The sequence below is a fragment of the Typopeltis vanoorti genome, chromosome 8 (genome assembly GCF_054136105.1).
Source record: "Typopeltis vanoorti isolate ZY-2024b chromosome 8, IOZ_Tvanoo_1.0, whole genome shotgun sequence".
Taxonomy (NCBI): Eukaryota; Metazoa; Arthropoda; class Arachnida; order Uropygi; family Thelyphonidae; genus Typopeltis; species Typopeltis vanoorti.
Genome location: NC_143556.1, coordinates 138,553,610 through 138,572,344, shown reverse-complemented (window position 1 = coordinate 138,572,344; position 18,735 = coordinate 138,553,610). Strand labels below are relative to the sequence as shown.

Sequence of the window (18,735 nt, the reverse complement as noted above, 5' to 3'; positions counted from 1 at the left end):
GGATTTTTCTATAAAGGTAGCAAGTTTTACAGTGGCTGCATTGCATAGTTCACAAGACCTGGTCAGAGGGTCGAATTCCAGATGACTGGAGCACAGTTTTCACTAGTACCCATCTATAAAATGGGAAAAATGAGAATTACAGTGGCATATCCATACTGAGTGTTCCTAAGATTTATGCAAGTAGACTTGAGAAATGGCTAAGAAAACTTGTCAAAGGGGAGCTTGATGAAGAACAAGGTGGATTCAGGCCAAATACAGGTTGTCAGGATCAGATTTTCACTTTAAGACAAATAATTGAGAAATCTTAGGAATAAACAGCAAGAATTTGTATTTAAGTTTTGAAGATCTGGAAAAGGCATATGTCAGGGGTGTTCAACCCGTCGATCACGGAGCGATTTTTGGTTGATCTCGTGTATTCCTCCTTACTAACAAATTTAATTAAAACTGAAAACATAATATTTTATTTATCATTATTTTGTATTATTTTTAATTCGTTTTAAGTGTACTGCTACTGTTTATTTATTTTTCGTTAAAATTGTCAAATCAGTAATTTTCTTATAAGTCCAGGTAAATAAATTAATTGGGATCAGTGGAAGTCAAACAGCGATCTGTCTGTTTGACTTCCACCACAACTATCTGTCATAAAGTGAAAATCTGATCCTGACAGCCTCTATTTGGCCTGAATCCAGCTTGTTCTTCACCAAACTTCTCTTCCACAATCCTCCTCAACCGTTTCTCAAGTATACTTGCATATATATACCAGGAACACTCAGTAATGAAATGCCTCTGTAATTCTCACATTCAGTTTTATTTCCCTTTTTATATATGGGTACTATGAGAGCTCTACTCCAATCATCGGGAATTCGTTCCTCTGTCCAGGCCTTCTGAACTATGCAGTGCAGCCACTGTACGACTTTTATACCTCCATACTTGAGCATTACTGGTCAAATATCATCTACTCCTGCTGCCTTTCCACATTTTGATGGCTTTTTCTAGTTCAAGTATGGATATGTATTCCTGACTGCATGTCTGGTCAGTGTTTTTTACCACTGTGCTGTCATCGCTGCTTGTTTCATTTAGCAGTATTAATTTCAAAGTAATTTCTCCATGCTTCAAGGATATCTTTTTCTCCTGTTTTCATGTTACCTTTATCATCTCTAATTCATTTTACAGCACCATTTCTGAGCTTCTTGAACAACCCCCAGAATATCTTGCTACTTCTTGATATTTATTTTCCATGTTCCAGCCAAAGCCCTCTCATGACTTTTGTTTAGCCAGTTTTACACATTGTTCAGCTTTCTTACATTCGTCTCTGTATTCTCTAAGAGCTCAAGCTGACTTATTTGATAGGAACTTGATATGCTTTCTTCTTTTCCTTCACTGCCTCTTTAACTTCTTGTGTCCATCATGGGGTTCTGATTTTTCTATCCTCTCACACAACCTCACCACATGCCTCTCTGGCTGAATCAATCAGCGTTTTCTTCAGGGCTTGGCACTGAATCTCCAAAGTTTGGTTCCTGCTCTCAAACTCTTTCATTTTTTCTTGAATAATATTTGTGCATTTTAGTCGACAGTTCACATCTGAGAGCTGCTCAACTTTTATTCTCTTCAAAACTTTCTTACATGTTCTTCTTTTCAATATGAAATTCAATTTTATCACAAGACTAAATGGTGATCACCTAATTTCAAATCCTCTGTACACTCTGGTGTCCTGCACCAGTGGAAAAACATCACTATCAACAATAATATAGTCAATGAGACTTTTCTTATTCCTTGCCTCTTCTCTCCGTGTGAATATGTGTACATAGTATTCAACACTAAACTTGAGGCAAATCTTCTTGAATGGCAGGCAGTCTCAAGTAGTGATGTGGGCAAATATGAAAATGGGGAGAACTCGAAAATGAGACTTATTTGTGCCTATGGTCCCACAGAAGGTTCTACTAAGGTAGAAGTGGAGGAATTTTTTTTGAGGCTTTAGAGAAAGCAACTAACACAATGAAAAAGGAAAAGTTGGTCCTTGTTGGGGATCTAAATAGCAGAGTAGGAAATGATTGTCAGATATACAAAAATATTTTGGGAAAATTTGGAGAAAAGAGCAAAAATTTGGAGAAATAATGGCAAATACCTGTTGGATTTCTGCTCAGGACATGGACTGGTTATTACTAACACAATGTCCCAACATTTAAATGTGCACAAGACAAAAATATAAGATCTGATAATACTGGAGTACTGACAGATAAATTAATTAAGAGAAAATTTGTTAATCAGATGTTAGTAATGATGTAACTTTTTCATGTAGTACTATCATAACTATCCTGTACAATCTTTGAGGATACATATGAGGAATTTGATGATTATGATGATGAAAGGTAGTAAGACATGATAATCTTACAGCAGTATATATATTAAAACACACGACATCTGTAAACTTACTACATGTGAGTGGTGTGATAAACTGAAAAATGCCATTATTTCAAAAGTCCACTAGAGCATCCCCCCCCGCCAACTAATGAAAAGCACAGGCCCAACATCACAGCACAAATGCAATTTTCTATTCTTCCCACCTATTCAAAAAAACTAAAAGCATTATTGCATAAGGATAAACAAATCAAGATTAAAATAACTTTAATGTCAACCATTAAAAGAAATCCATCACTAATACTAGCAAAAACCATATATTATTAAAACTCATCACATTTAATGCTTACCTCATGGTAAACTCGTGTATCATTTATTCTGACTATTACATTGTCTACCCTTAGAAAATATCTTAAAAGAATGAAGAAACTTCCTTGCATCACCCTCTGTAAAATAATGGAAGGAAATAAAAATTTATGTACAAGATGAAAGATTCCTATGCAAGAAAACAAAGTTTAAAATCAACTTTTATGTTAAATTAAATAATCTCAACAAACTCAGTGAAACTTTTGCTCATATGAAGGTGAGAAGATCATAACTTAGGCTGGCTTGGTTGGCCAAGCGGTTAGCATATCCATCCTACAAACAACAGGCTGTGCATTTGAATCCCACCATGGGTGGTTGTGATTGTTGTTAAGTTGGAGATGATTTTCATTGCCACCTTGCTTACTGGAAGCCAGAAGTGGCTTGAAAAAAGTTCTATGTATATATATAAAAGAATATATATATAAAATAAAAATAGAAAAAAAACCTTAGTTCACACACACACAGTACAAGAATTACAACAAAATAATCTTTCATAGGCAGGAGTTACATTTAAAAAAAAAAAAAAATCTTGTGAAAATAAAAGAAAACAGAAATACAATGTATAACATAATTACAAAAAAAAAACATTTTTTTTACTATGCATAACCAAAATCAGATACAATTCAGGAAATGAATATACACAATCATAAAGAGGTACGCTTGTAAATACAATCTTGTGGTTATTTATTAACACTATCATAAACTTAAAGGTTTATTTTATTTTTATTTTTTTTGGAAAGTTATTGCAGGTATACCTAATTTTACCATTAAAACATGCACTTATAGCTTTAAAAAAAAAAAATTAATTATCTGCTTTGGCAGTTAATTAATTTATTTTTTTGCACTCTGTCTCTTTTGTAGATTGTTCAAGATTGCTTAAACTTTTTAAGCCAACTAAACACCAGTTTTAATTAATGCTCAGCAAGTTTCCAATTCAACCAGTGTTAGGTCCCCCCACCCCCGACTGTTTACGTACAAAACAGTATTAAAATAATCAGAGCTGAATTTTTTACTATCAATATTCCAATGTTTTTGCAACAACTATCATGACAGCTGTGACAAAATTGTTATTCAAAGAATTCTATTGAATAACGGTACTTATTTGTTAAAAAAAAACAAAAACTAGAAGGGTGCAAACTCAAAATGTGCATCAAATTGTCTGACAAACTCCAAACTAAAATGATCTGACAACTTTTAATGACGATCCTTAATATCATTAAATTTCATCTAGCCAATTATTAATTACACTGGATAATATGCAATTTGCCTCTGAAATGAAAATAGCTGATTCTTTACTAATTTTGATGTGCTGAACACAAAAATGACAAAATCTGTCAGCTGGCTCTTGTTTAGGAGAGACCCAGTTCACATTATGTACATAGATATCATTTGGCAATGCCACATGTTGCAATCTCCTGATTGCAACATGTGGCATATTGCATCACTGGCTGAAGCAACGCAGTGCTGAGTCATGGCATTGCTATTGTAAGATGATACAATCATTAGTATAAAGTGAAGCCTGGTAGGGTCAGCAAGTGTTTGTGTGACTTCCTGGGCTACGCTCTCATTAACTCCTGTGTCATAAGTACTACACAAGTGATCCCTGAAGTGTAAATCCAGCTGTAGTGTTGCCTCGTACTTATGCTAATAGTGCAAATAATTTTTATTATATTTGCAGGGAAGTGATGTTCGCAAGCCAGAAAAAGGCAATCACTCCTTTAGTGAAAAATAGGTATATCAGCTTTATTTTTGATGTGAAATCGGGGACTACCACACATGCTGCTGTAAGTGTGCTAGAAATCTTCCAAAATGGCCGAAAGGCAGTAAAGTGTCAATGCCGTTTGTTGTTCCTATGGTTTGGAGTTCTGCATGATATCACCATAGAGAATACGTTCAGTTTCAGGAGGCATCACGAGAAAAAAAGAAGTGGACAATAGCATACCCACATACACCATCTACTCCCTGACCAGTCCACGCAGCGAAGGACTTCCTGTTCCTGAACCTCCAAAAGAATTTTCCATTAATTTAGAGGACAATGAGGACAGAGGGAAACCAATGTTGGGTTCTCCTGAGCCTTCGGTATCTAATGATCCATATGTCAGCCATGGTACATCATCTGCACCAAACATTTTCACACACATGTAATGAACGATCTTGTTCATGATCTGGAGCTATCCAAGGCAGAGTTACTGATCAAGACCTACAATGGAATCTTCTCAAGGAAAAGGTATGAGGGACTTCATTTTGCATTCATCATGAGCAATTTGCACCTTACTTCTGAAAGGAAGATGACCTGTGTTCTGCTACAATGTGGATAACCTGATGAATGCCCTTTGAATCAAACATGGTCTACACGAATCACAACTATTCATAGACTCGTTGAAATTGAATCTCAAGGCAGTGTTGCTGCATAATGGAAACCAGCTTCCATCCATTCCAGTCGAACACGCTATCTACATAAAAGAAACCTATGGCAACCTAAAACAGCTGTTGGATTGTCTTCAATACAGCAAGTATTGCTGGCATCTCTGTGGTGACTTGAAAGTGATGAGTATTGATGGATCTGCAGCTGGGACATATGAAGTATTGCTGTTTTTTCTGTGAATGGGACAGCCGAGCAAGGACTTTGCACTATGTGAAGAAAGACTGGCCCCTGCAAGGAAATCTCTGAAGGTTGGAGAGAAGAATGTGCAACACCCAGCAATGGCAGAAATACACAAAATTTTGCTACTGTCCCTACACATCAAACTCAGTCTGGTAAAAAAAATTTTATAAAAGCCATGGACCAGACTGGATCAGCTTTCAAGTATCTGGATGACAAATTCCTTCAACTCAGTGAAGCAAAAAAATTAAAGACGAGATGTTAAAATTAACATCCATTGAGGACTTGTCTCTGTATCAAACTTGGCTGCAATATGTCCTTAAAAATACACTTGCTCCATTCCCACTTGGATTTCTTTCCTGACAGATGCGGCATGGTTAGCGATGAGCATGGTGAACATTTTCATCAGGAATGGAGAAACGATACCAGGGAAAGTGGTTCACTTCTATGTTGGCTAACTACTGTTGGATGCTCGCTAAAGATGATCCTGAGCGGCTATACAAGTGACATCGGATATAGAAGCAGACATTTACCAGTATATGTGATAAATACGTATTACTCTATCATATAAGAAACTACTGCGAATCCGTCACAAACCATAGTCAAATTTGCATTTTCACTGTCATATTTGTGTTCAGCACCTCAAAATCTATAAAAAATGACTAAATGAATCTGGGGGCATGATTTTTGTAAAATTTTGTTGTCCAGTGTTATCAGTATGAATCACAAAAATCTCTTCTTGTGGGTATTCTAAATCACAAAATGTTACTTAATTCCATCCATTTAGAATGCAGTTATTGCAATCTTAATTTTATGCATATATAAAATCAATTCAGCTAGAGTCCTACAATAATTTGTACATGTAATAACAACACAGTTCTTATAGGTTGCAGGTGAAATTTATATATTTTGCAGAATGTACCTAAAAAAACAATGTTACTTTTTTGAAATAACTCACAAAGTAACCACTTAATCTATTAATGCATGAGGATCTCAATTCATCATAAGAGGTAGTACAAATATACATCAAAATGTTGAAGCAAGAAAATGCACAAGGTATTTTATGATTTCAGAGAAAAATCAAATTTCATTATGTCTCAGTAATGTGTTCAGTGACAGTGTCCATTTTCATGTCAGGCTATCAATACAATGTGAGATGTGAATAATTCCCATACTACAGTTGAAGGTTTAGCAGACATTCTGAAGGAAAAAATGTTCAGCGTGTTTGTTGTCTTTGTTGAAAAAAAACTAAAAATGATTACTTTGGGAATGCTTGGGAACTGCTTTTGTGAGACAGCAGAGAAAATTTGTTTCAACAAAATGGAGTGCTGCCTCACTATTACAATACCATAACAGGATTTCAAAATGAGAACTTGCCTAGATGTTGAGTGATTGTGGAGTTTGAAAATCATGGCCTCCAACAATGGATGATTTGACATCTTCATATTTCTTCTTATTGGACTGCATAAAAGATCATTATGTTTCTTTGATGCCAAACAAACAGCCAGCAGGATCTCAAAACCAGATACACATTAAGTGCAGAATCTATTGGTGCAGATACTGAACAAAAAAAAGTTTAGGATAAGTTGGGATATTATTTGGATGAAATCAATGTTACTGGATCCCCCAATGAATACTTAGATAGGTAACTGAGTTCCAAGACAGTACAGAAACCAGTTTAAACATAGGGATCTGAGGGTCGGATTATAAATAAAACAGTTGATCAAAAACTGGAGACCAACGACAAAAGCTGAAGGAAAATCAAAGAGCAAAACAGTGCGCACAGAAGAGTTCAAAAATAATTTGGAATTATTAATATTCAATAATGTATAAGCAAGATAATGATATTGGGATGGATTAATAAACAGAATGAGAGATGAAAGATTATCAAAACAAGAATTTAATGCAAAAATGATATGAAAAAGGCATATCAGATTAGGAGTGCTTTAGAGCAGTGTTTCTCAACCTGTGGTCTGCAACGATGAGGCAGACTTAAATTAATTAAATATATATTTTTTAATTATCCAAACAAATTAAAATTGAAGAAGTAAAAATTATTGAAATCAAATGGAAACTTAAAAAAAAAAAGCAAATAACAGCAGAATGTTCAAAGGAGGAAGCAATAAAACTATATTGTTGTTCATTTCACCCCTCTTTTATTACTCGTCGTTCTGGCACTATAATAATTTGTAGCTGCAGAATGACAAATAATAAGAAGGGTGAAGTGAACAACAATATAGTTTTATTGCTTCCACCTACCTTGCTGTTTTGTCAGATTTGAAGTGAACATGTGTTATCCACATTTCAACCAATTGCTTGTTGTTTATTGATTTTTATTACTGAAGGTTTTCCTCCTTCGACCAAGGCTCAGTATACCTTCAGAAGTGCTAAGCAATACTTGGACAAAATGTGTCGTGAGTTAACCCCAGTATTTATATATTTTTTGGAAAGGTTTTTTAATAATGGAAAAGTGGCTTAGAACTAGGACTTTGAAAAGAAGAACAAATGAAACAGGTGATGTTAACCCTAATTGTGGTACACATGTTGTAATGGTGAGTAAATCTGATACTATTAAAGTAGAAGAAACAAGCAATTCAAAGAAAAAATACAGTAGGAAACATAACAGTTCGTATTTGGAATTCAGGTTTACTTGGTGTGGAGATGAAAGTGAACAGAAACCTTAATGTGTTTTGTGTTATGAAGTGTTGTTGAACGAGTGCATGAAACCTGCAAAACTCCGATTTTTAGAAACTAAACATTGCGATGTTAAAAAAATTTAAAAATAAATAAATAAATAAAAAATTGACGCTTAGCGACATTAAATCATGGGAAAGATGTAGTTTCGGCCATGGGTTCGATTAATAGCAAGGCACTGGAAGCATCTATCTCTTAAGTTTGAGCATAGCGAACACACATTCTATCAGAGAAAATTTACTACTTCCATCTATAAAACGTGGTAAAAACTATGTTTGGCAACAAGTTACTAAACGATGCTGATTTGACTCCTCTTTCAATGACACTGTAGGTTGCAGAATTAATGATATGACAGGTTACATAGAATCTCAGTTAATCAAAAGAGTTAAGAAGAGTCCTTATTATGCGTTACAAATAGACGAGACTACTGATGTTATAGATGATGCACAGTTAATATACTATGTAAGATATGTGCATGATGATAACATTCATGATGATATTCTGTTTTGTAGAACTTTGTCATCCCAAACAACTGTAGAAGGAATATTTCACACTCTCAATAATTGCATTATACACAAAAAGATCCAGTGAGAAAAATGCATGGGCTTCTGTTTGGATGGAGCTCGTGCCCTTACAGGCCAGCATAGTTGGGGTTGTTTTTATGGTCAAGGAAGTGACTCCGGATATCAATCTGGTATATTGTTTCATACATAGGGAAAGGTTGACCTCCAAAGGAATGCCACCAGAATTTAAAACTGTGCTATACAACGCTGTAAAGCTAGTTAATTTTATTAAGGCTCGAACACTAAATAACAGGTTATTATCTGTGATGAAATGAAATGTGAATATATACAACTTTTGCTTCATTCTGAAATTCACTGGATTTCCAGTGGCAAAGTAACAAGCTCATTTCAATTAAGGCACAAAGTTTTATTGTTGTAAATGAACGTAATTCTAATTTTGCATCACTCCTTGTTGACGAAGCATGGTTATCAACACCATCCTGTCTTTCATTTTTTCGAAATTAAATGAACTAAATCTCTCCCTTCAGAGAAATTCTTTAACTGTTCTTGATGCCTACGACAAAATAAAGGCATCCCAGAAAAAAAAAAAAAAAAAAAAAACTAGTGTTGTGCATTAGTTTATGTAAAAGACAGATAATTTGCACCTTTTCAAACATTGGAATCCTTTTTAGTAGAAAATGATCTTTTTGTTGATTCCGAGTTTCTGGGAAGGAGTTTGTGACCACCTCAAAACTTTGAAATATATTTTCCGAATAACTTTTATAAGAAATTTCTGTGAGTTTGAGATTTCAGGTTTAGAGTCATGAAAACGACCTTTCGTTATCGAAAAAAGAACAGTTAATTGAGCTTTCAAGTGACAGTGGGCTTAAAATACAATTCCATCATCTTGGTTTGGCTTGATTCTGCATCTCGCCTTCAGTGACAAGTGAATTTTCCGAATTGTCTGAAGAAGCACTGAAAATCAGCATGCAGTTTTCTACAACCTATCTTTGTGAGAAAGGATTTCCATTGCTCCTTTCAAACAAAATACAGAAATCGTCTTAGTGTGTGTGCCGATCTTCGGCTGAAGTTAACCAATATTGAGCTAGATATCCAGCAACTCTGCAAAGGCCGAGAAGCTGAACCATCTCATTAAAAGTAATTAGTAACATAATTATATCATATTATTTATTTGGACTACAGTTTTCAATTATTCTCGTTACTGGTTTTGGAATTAATCCATTTCCAAAATCGGGGATGAAACGAAAGTTACATAGAGCAATGTCACGGTGAGGGTCAGCTCTGCTGGCGAGGAGGATAGCTGCCCGCATCTCGTTAGTAAAGTTCCGTATCTCATACTGTCGCTTGTGGGAATATGAGCCCGAGCACTCCGAATCCGTCGCATGCAAACAACAACATCCATACAATTATGAATTGTACAGAAACACACATCACAACTAGAAATATATACATGTTAGCACAAGAATGTTTAATTTGCCAAATATTTCGGTCTGAATATTACAGACCATCTTCAGTGGCTACATAGGAATAGTTTTAAAAAACAAAGTGTAATACGAACAATTGATCATTCATACATAGAACACGCCGCATGATGTCATATCGCTAAGTATTAGAAGAGTAAACATTAAAAAAATAAAATTAAAAAAATTTAATGTGTTATCCTGATTAAACTTTCCCAAATTTTTGCTATAGATATACAGTCATTACGATTCAAGTTAGGACGTTGAAATAAGGCCTCTACACCTTCTTTAAATAAACGTTCAAATTTGTAGTGACATCTGTGTAGGAGGAGAGTTTTGGACCAAAGGATATTGTGGTTTGTTTCTAATCCATGCTGAGGATTTGCTATATGGCCTCACGACAGAGACTCCTTACCTTCCTTTTTAAGCAGTATCAATTCCTTACATCCTCGTATAAAGTTTACCATGGAAATTGAAAAAGACAACAAGTTATTCTTTTTAGATGTCCTTCTCATCCGTTCACCTTCTGGTATTCTTACAACAACAGTTTACAGAAAACCAACTTTCACAGGTCGTTATATTCTCAAAGAATCTGCTCATCACCATTGTCAAAAAACAGGAGTCGCAAAATGTTTAATTCGACGAGCAAAAACTAACTGTTCAATTTCTCATTTATTACAGAAGGAACTTTCAACTATCAAGCATCACATGAAACTAAATGGCTTCTCCGAAAAGAGTACACAACATCTTTTGAATTCTTACAAACCAACACAGAACAACCAAGATTCAATATGTCGAGTTCCAATTCCTTACATTTCCGGGATTTCAGAACCAATTTCGAGAATTCTAAAAAATATGATCTAACAGCCACTTACACCTATTAACAAATTATTCACCCAGTTTCCTTCATCTAAAGATAAACGCTCAACCTTGTCTCTACCTGGTGTGTATCAAGTTCCTTGTAATTGTAATCTTTCTTACTTTGGACAAACTGGACGTTCCACAGAAAAAAGAATTCAAGAGCATCAGTCATCAATTCAACACAACAAACCTGAGAAATCTGGATTAGCTCAGCATGGATTAGAAACAAACCACAACATCTTTTGGTCCAAGACTTTCCTCCTACACAGATGTCGCTACAAATTTGAATGTTTATTTAAAGTGTAGAGGCCTTACTTCAACGTCCTAACTTGAATCATAATGACTGTATATCTATATCAAAAATTTGGGAAAGTTTAATCAGGATAACACATTAGTTTTTTATTTTTTTTTTAAATATTTACTCTTCTATTACTTAGCGATATGACATGACGCAGCACGTTCTATGTATGAATGATCAATTGTTCGTATTCCACTTTGTTTTTTAAAACTATTCCTATGTAGCCACTGAAGATGGTCTGTAATATTCAGACTGAAATATTTAGCAAATTAAACATTATTCTTGTGCTAACATGTATATATTTCTAATCATTATGTCACACGTATCATTAAAAATTCAAACACATCACAACGTAACGAATTCAAGCAGCACACAGGACGGATATAAATAAAACCACCACACGATTAATGAATCTGCCAGATTTACGATGACCAGTGTTGTGCCTCTGGATAAAACAGGATGGATATAATTAAAACCACCAATCATAGCACGATTAGTACAAATCACATGCATGCGGTATATATGCATACGGTCGCTGGCGGGAAAATGCGCCCGACCACGTGGATGGCGCTATGTGACTGACATCGTGGGTTGAACTGTTTATAGATATTGGGAATGACCTCACATAACAGGATGTCTTAAATTTTTTTTTTTTGCTGGTCATGGAAAACTCCTCAGGGAAATGAGGTGATTCGTATTGGCCGGAAGTGTGTGTGTGTGTGGGGGGGGGGGGGGGGGGAACTAATTGCTTTGGGATGTTCTGAGTGAAATTTTTGGGTATATACAGGGGATGGTTTGGGACAGGACATGGATGACATGGTTTCCATCATGTCATCCATGATGGAAATCATGGATGTGAAGTTCATATTCATTATTATGATGAATGGAGTAAGATAAGAACAACATTTTCCCCTCGTCTCACAGCGCACTTAGCGAATGGAACAGTTTACATGTCGCAGGTCGAATCAGAGAGTGCGTGAAGATAAAAGTTGTGGTGGGGCTTCATGAGTATGGGCAGATGAATGGGGATAACATATAAAATATAAACGTTGCTGTGGGTAGATGAATGGGGATTAAAGATAAACGTCATTGTGCACAGATGAATGAAGGTATCAGCAGGACGGTGCTGACATTCCCCATGCATTTTCCCATGGTACTAACAGTGCTAAAAATGTTGCAGGGTGAGCTTAATGAGTATGGGCAGATGAGTGGGGATAACATAAAATATAAAAGTTGCTGTGGGCAGATGAATGGGGTATCAGCAGGATGGCGTTGATATGCCCAGTCATTTGCCACAGCAAATAAGAAACTGATACCTTTATTTGTTTAATAAAAATTAAAACTTTGTTTAGTGATGGTACACTTTTAATCATTTACTTCCAAGTTAATTATGTTTCCAAATGTATTTGTAAATGTTTATGTAAAATGTTGTATGTAAATATGTATATGTTGGTAATCCCCACATACATTTAAAAAAAATTACATAACTTAGTGGTCCATAGAATTGTTTTAGGCATTTTATTGGTCCTTGGGCTTGGTTGAGAAATGCTGCTTTAGAGGATTGAAAATTAAGAGCTGATAAAATCAGAGGTATGATAAAACCAATCTGGAAGTAAACTGACAGCAATCTAGTCAAGAAATACCTAGCATGACCCATGCAAGTATTACAATACAACAAGGTCAAAAGTAATAAGTGTTTGTATCACATTTAGGTTAATATCAAAATTTTGTGTCCATTTCTGTTGCAATTGGTGGCAAAACTATAATTACAAAATCTCTTTCTATCAAATTCTGATGCTCCTAATTGATAATATCTGAGTCTTAGCAGTATGTAATGAAAAATCTCACCTACACACAAATACATACGAAGTAAAAAACTCACCATTTTCACAGAACACTGTGCACAACCATTATCTGCAAGTTCATCTTCAAAGAGATGAATATCTTCATAGAACATTATTTTCTCTCTCACCTTCAGTTTTTCTATGTCAATTCTTTCTTCAGTAGGAGACACCTAGAGTAGAGATTAGGATCAAATGAAGTGTGTCTGCATGATGTTTATGTAAAAAAACTTATGTAAAAAAAAAAGAACAATTTCTAATATTTTTGGCATGGAAGTCCATCATTAAGGTTGAGATATGTTTGAAGTAGGGCTTTAGAACTTTAGAGACATGCATATTTACGAGCACATTTGTATCAAAGTGATCCAGTAGCTAGTAATAGTAATCCCATGTTCTGCTGGCCAACTTGTTGCATTTCTTTGAGGGTAAATTCACAAATGTGTAAACTAGAGAATATATACAAAAAGAATAAAAAAAATTTCAAAAATGCATTATTTCCTTTGTCACTTCCTTATTTGCTTAATTTATCTAATTTCAAATACTTTCATTATAAATATTATGCATTTATTGTACATACATTACATCCTACTATTTATGTTTATAATAGTAGTACAGTGATACCTTGATTAACAAAGAGGATGCATTCCATGAAATTACTTGGTTAAGCGAACCTTCGTTCTCAGAGATAAAAATACTATGGCCATAATAGGGATGCATTTGTATGCAAACAAAATGAGACTTTTTGAAAAAAGGAAAGCTTTAATGAAATAAAAAGTCAATATTACATACCTAACAAATATAAAATCACGACATTTTAAAATACGAATCTAAAGTTGATCGTTTATGCTTTTTTTTTCTCTTTCATTTAACAATTGCCTATACAGATTTATTGCATTTAACACTGGTCACTTAACAATAACACTTCTTCCTAAATCCTTTTCACTGAAAAATTTTTTCGTTCAATTATTTCCTTTAGTTTTTCTGTAAATTTATTCACAGCTTCTCCTGATAATTTTACACTATGAATTCCAGCCCGTTTTTTAAAAATTTCTCAAACCAACCACGAGAAGCTGCAAAATTTCCACAATTTCTTCACTTTGTTTAGATTTCAGGTGATTAAACCAAAATAATGCTTTTTCTTGAATCACCATTTGATTTAAAAGGCATATGATGTTGTGACATATCATCTATCCACAAACTTAACATTTTCTCCATTTTTTTTTTATAAAATTGGACTCCTTAAGCAAGTTAATTTGGTTGCTGTAACATCTGTACAATTCTGAGCAGACTGTTTTATTTTTTCTGATTGACTAAGTATGGTTGTTAAAGTTGACTTCGCTAATCCTAAAGAATGTGCCACATCGAATTTTCTTTTACTCCTTTCAACACGTTGTACGATATGTAATTTAGTTTCTAAAGAAATTGCTTTTCTTTTCATTGATTCTGACATTTTAACTAAATATTAATATTTACAAAATCTACAATAATGCTATCAGAGAACATACGTCATTTATTGCAATGCACCACACCGAAACACACCCTACGAAGTGTAAGCAATGACTAAATTATGCAGATGATGTGCAAAACTGTTAATACAGACACACCCACAGCTTGGGAGTATGTGACAAGTCTCTGTCGTTCGCCAATCAAATGATTGGCGGCGGTTGACCTTAAAATTTTTATATTTTTACGTAAAATGGGGCTTGAAATTGCGGACTTTGTTAACAGAGGTAACGTTAACCGAGGTATGACTGTACTCTCATCAATTTGAACAATATAAGAATTTTAATTTTGCCATTAGATAAATGTGTCTGCTGCAATTATGAAACTAAATAAATGTGTCCACTGTTTACAGGCAATATATTGAACAATCCAAAGTAATGAAATGATATCACCTGAGAACTTGCTTTGTCTACCACCACTCGTCAGAGATTCAGTTTCATCATCACTTGTAACAAATTACAATTCTTGCACTTAGTAATACTAATCTGATATTTATTATCATTTGTCCAGAGAACCAGTTTGTTCAGAGTAATCTACAAAGATTTTTTTTTTTTTTAATAAGATATGTTCCTTATGAACTTTGCATCACCAAGCAGATAGATGTATACCACTATCCACACCAATCCTAATATTAATATACAAGTTAAATAAACAAACAAAAAAAAAAGGGAGGGGGGCAAGCACAGAATCCAGTCACCCTCTTTCTCATAGACTCAGAACCTCCACACACTACTTTGTGCTATCCATGAATCAACCATTCTCCTATCCAATGTCATGTCTGTTTTTCATACCTATTTCTCTATGCTTCGGTAATGCCTCCCCCACTCTACCCTTTAGGAATCCTACCAAATGCCTTGGCAAAATCAAGAACCTCAAAGAAGTATTTTAAAAAACTCTTCAGGAGATATATTCGACAGAGAAACAGAAGTCTTATTCCATATTTCAAGTATTTTTGGACTATAAAAAATTTCCCAGAGCATCTGAACTACAAGAATTAAGTGACTTTTATTACATACCAGGAGTCACTTTCCCAGTCCTTCATCTGAACTACAAGAATCAAGTGACTAGATACACACCAAGTAAAAAAAGTTTACTTCATCCCTATCTTCTCAAGTTTGGAGGTATGAAAATGCTATGTTCTGCTGAATATATAGTAAAAAAAAGAACAGTATGAATCAACATTCTGCTTATGTTCTAACTTGGTGTTTTAATATATGACTGTAATTCATAATAAATAAGCAAGATACACTGAATTTGGTATCAAAGTAATCTTTAGGTGGGAATGAATGTCATCAACTGGTGTAAGACCACTACCCACTTATTGGAGGCCTGTAGTGGCTTGAAAAAGGTTCGTGTTTGGTCACTAGAGTAGGATTTATGGACCATGTAGAAAATCCCAAAGAAATACATAAAACTAATAAAATAGACAAAAAAAAAAATTCTTAGCCCACCTACAGTATGAATGTAATACAGGTTTGTAGCAAAAATATTTCATGGATGGGAGCTAACATCTCTTATTTGTTATTAAATCTCTGTTTTGGATAATTTTATTGTGTCCCATAATTTCAAAATTGCATTTCTGGTATTAACATTGTCCTTTATGATTTGGATGTTATGTTGCTATATGTGACAAGATATGCAATATCCCAGTTAAGATACCATTTTTCTTTTTTTATTTTGGAAGAAGTAACCGCTCACTGACACCTGAGAACACCCCCCCCCCTTTTTTTTTAAATAGAAGTCATACTGAAAAAAGGAATATCACGTAAGTACTAAAGGTACAAATGGGCTACGGATGAGTTCACAGATTCAGCTCTACTGACAAAATATGGACTTCGTGCCATTTTATCCCTCCTATAAGCAAGGAAATGTTACACCAGATGATAAATAACATTTACTAAGTACAGACTTTCTTCAACATCTATCCTATCCAAACTCATAGCCTACTGTTGGCAAAATTGGTCTTTAAGCTGCAATCAATGTAACATGATTTAAACAATATCAATTTATGTAATTACCTTTAATGCTTTTTCTCCTGATAATAAAGTACCTTTATAGTCTGTTGAAAAAGTCCAATCAAATGGTTTCACAACCTCTTTAACATGTTCACTGCAAGCCCTACAAATAAAATTAACAGAAACATTAAACCTGCCTATAGAATACAGTGTAGAGGCATATAGAGACTGTTTTCATGAAACTTTTATCTTAAAATTAACAGAATAATTAAGCTGAAATTAACTGTATTAATCATATAAATTAAGAGTTATTAACCTTTTACATACTCCTTTACAGCTCCATACTCTTTACCAAAAATTTTTTCATAGCTATCAGTTGTGTTTTTAGATTTAATTAACTATATACTGTAAATATAGTATATAAAATCAATCATGTTTATCACATATTAATGAGACAATAAGAATATAATGCAGATGATAAACCGAATAAGAATTTGCAGTTCCACAAGTTATAAAAATTTCAATGGACAAATCATCATCATCTTCCTTATACCCTCTTTTACCTTGCGGTGTCGAGGGTCCATTGATCATCGGACCTCACTCTGTTTACAGGATAAGGTGGTCAGCCTTATGCCCCGGTGTATCCTATGGCCTGTAGTATTGAGTTCTCAAGGCCAGTTTGCCTGCTTTGCGGGATGAAAAACCCCAGAATAAACTGGGGAAAAAACCCTGCTGTCCACGCCCAAGACTGGCTAACTATGGCTGAGGAAGATTCTTCAGCTCCTCACGTCACCGATGGGAATCGAACCTAGGACACTCCTTCCCCAGGCATATGGTTGCGAAGCGCATAGCCACTAGGCTAACCACGCGGACCCTCGAAAAATTATCAAAAAAAAAAAAAAAAAGATCAATACAAATCGCAAGGTATGGCTATGGACAAATCAATATTTTTTAAAATGTTATCGAAAAGAAGTATTGTCTTTCTAAAAATTTATAACAATATTTCTTTTCTTGAAAATTAATTTATTGAAATTTTGATAAAATTAATAAAATAAACAGTCAATGAAATAAAAGATCTCAAGAAGAACTTAACATCTTTGGCAATTAGCAATGAAATACTGACTGAAGGAGAAGGTATAATATCCACTAGGAAATAAATGGTTCATGAGTAATATCTAAAGGCCTCATCATTTTAAGGAACAGTCCCTGCTGCTATGGAGAGCTCCCTCATCCTATTTCTGGCTTTCCTCTTATAGTACTTCATAACCTTTTCTAGTTAATCTAAACACTTCCTCTAAGAATGTATATTTCAGCTGTCCTCTCTTCTTTTCCCTAGTATCTTTCCTTCTAACTGTTGTCTTCATATGTGTTCCAGGATTTTCATCTTTCATTATGTGATTGTCTTCTTCAATACTGGGGTTTTTATTTCAAGAAAGACTACCTTGTTGGATTTGCTTTTTCCCAAATTACTCCTGCAGTATGTTTGAATGCTTCAATTCTTTTTCCAGTCTTCTATTATTATAGTTCAAGTAATAATTATTATAGTCTATTATAGTCTCACAACCATATAAGAATACACTCGAAATAAATGTTTTTGTATAAATCTTTTCCATATATCTTTATTTATCTAGCTTGTAATAAACAATCTCTTTCTTTTTATTTTTTCTATTCCCCCCATAGCAATTCTTCAAATTTCCAACTTAAATCTTATGTCTTCACCAAGATATGAGTGATTTTACTTGTTCAATATTCTAATCACTATTTTATGTATCATCATTTGTTCCTTTGAACTTACCAACATTATTTTAGTTTCTGCTGCATTTATCTTAAATCCATAACTGGATAAAACACCATCCATTCTAGACAATATTTTAAATCCTATTCATTCTCAATTAATACAACTATATCATCATCAACAAAACATATGTATCTGCAGCTACCCTTCTCATTCCTTTTTTTTTATTTTTTATTTTTTTTTATTAATTTCATTGTCTCTGTATACAGGTTGAAAAGTAAGAGGTGATAACATAACCTTGTCTTACACCTTTCTTTACTTTCACAGCTGCTCTGCATCATTTTCCTGGCTGGTATACAATTTCTTAATTAGTCTATCTCTTCAGTGTACTTCAATTTCCTTCATTATTTGAAAAAGCTTGTTTCATTATACATTATTGAATTCACTTCTTCCATCTATTATTGTTCTTAAGGCTAGTATTGCTTCTCTAGTTCTATTGCCAAAATGCCAAATTGAACCAAATGGCAATAGAACTAGA

General features: G+C 34.2%; 1 protein-coding gene across 1 annotated transcript in view; it reads right to left on the bottom strand.

Annotated features, from left to right (window-relative positions):
• LOC150104381 (TIP41-like protein) overlaps window positions 1-18,735 on the bottom strand; it is a 115,555-nt gene that overhangs the window by 24,532 nt on the left and 72,288 nt on the right. The window contains exons 4-6 of the mRNA XM_090396965.1: window positions 16,526-16,625; window positions 13,046-13,177; window positions 2,709-2,804 (exon numbers count right to left, since the gene is read on the bottom strand). Of these exons, the coding sequence (XP_090253091.1) occupies window positions 2,709-2,804; window positions 13,046-13,177; window positions 16,526-16,625 (328 nt within the window). The remainder of the gene's footprint in view (window positions 1-2,708; window positions 2,805-13,045; window positions 13,178-16,525; window positions 16,626-18,735) is intronic.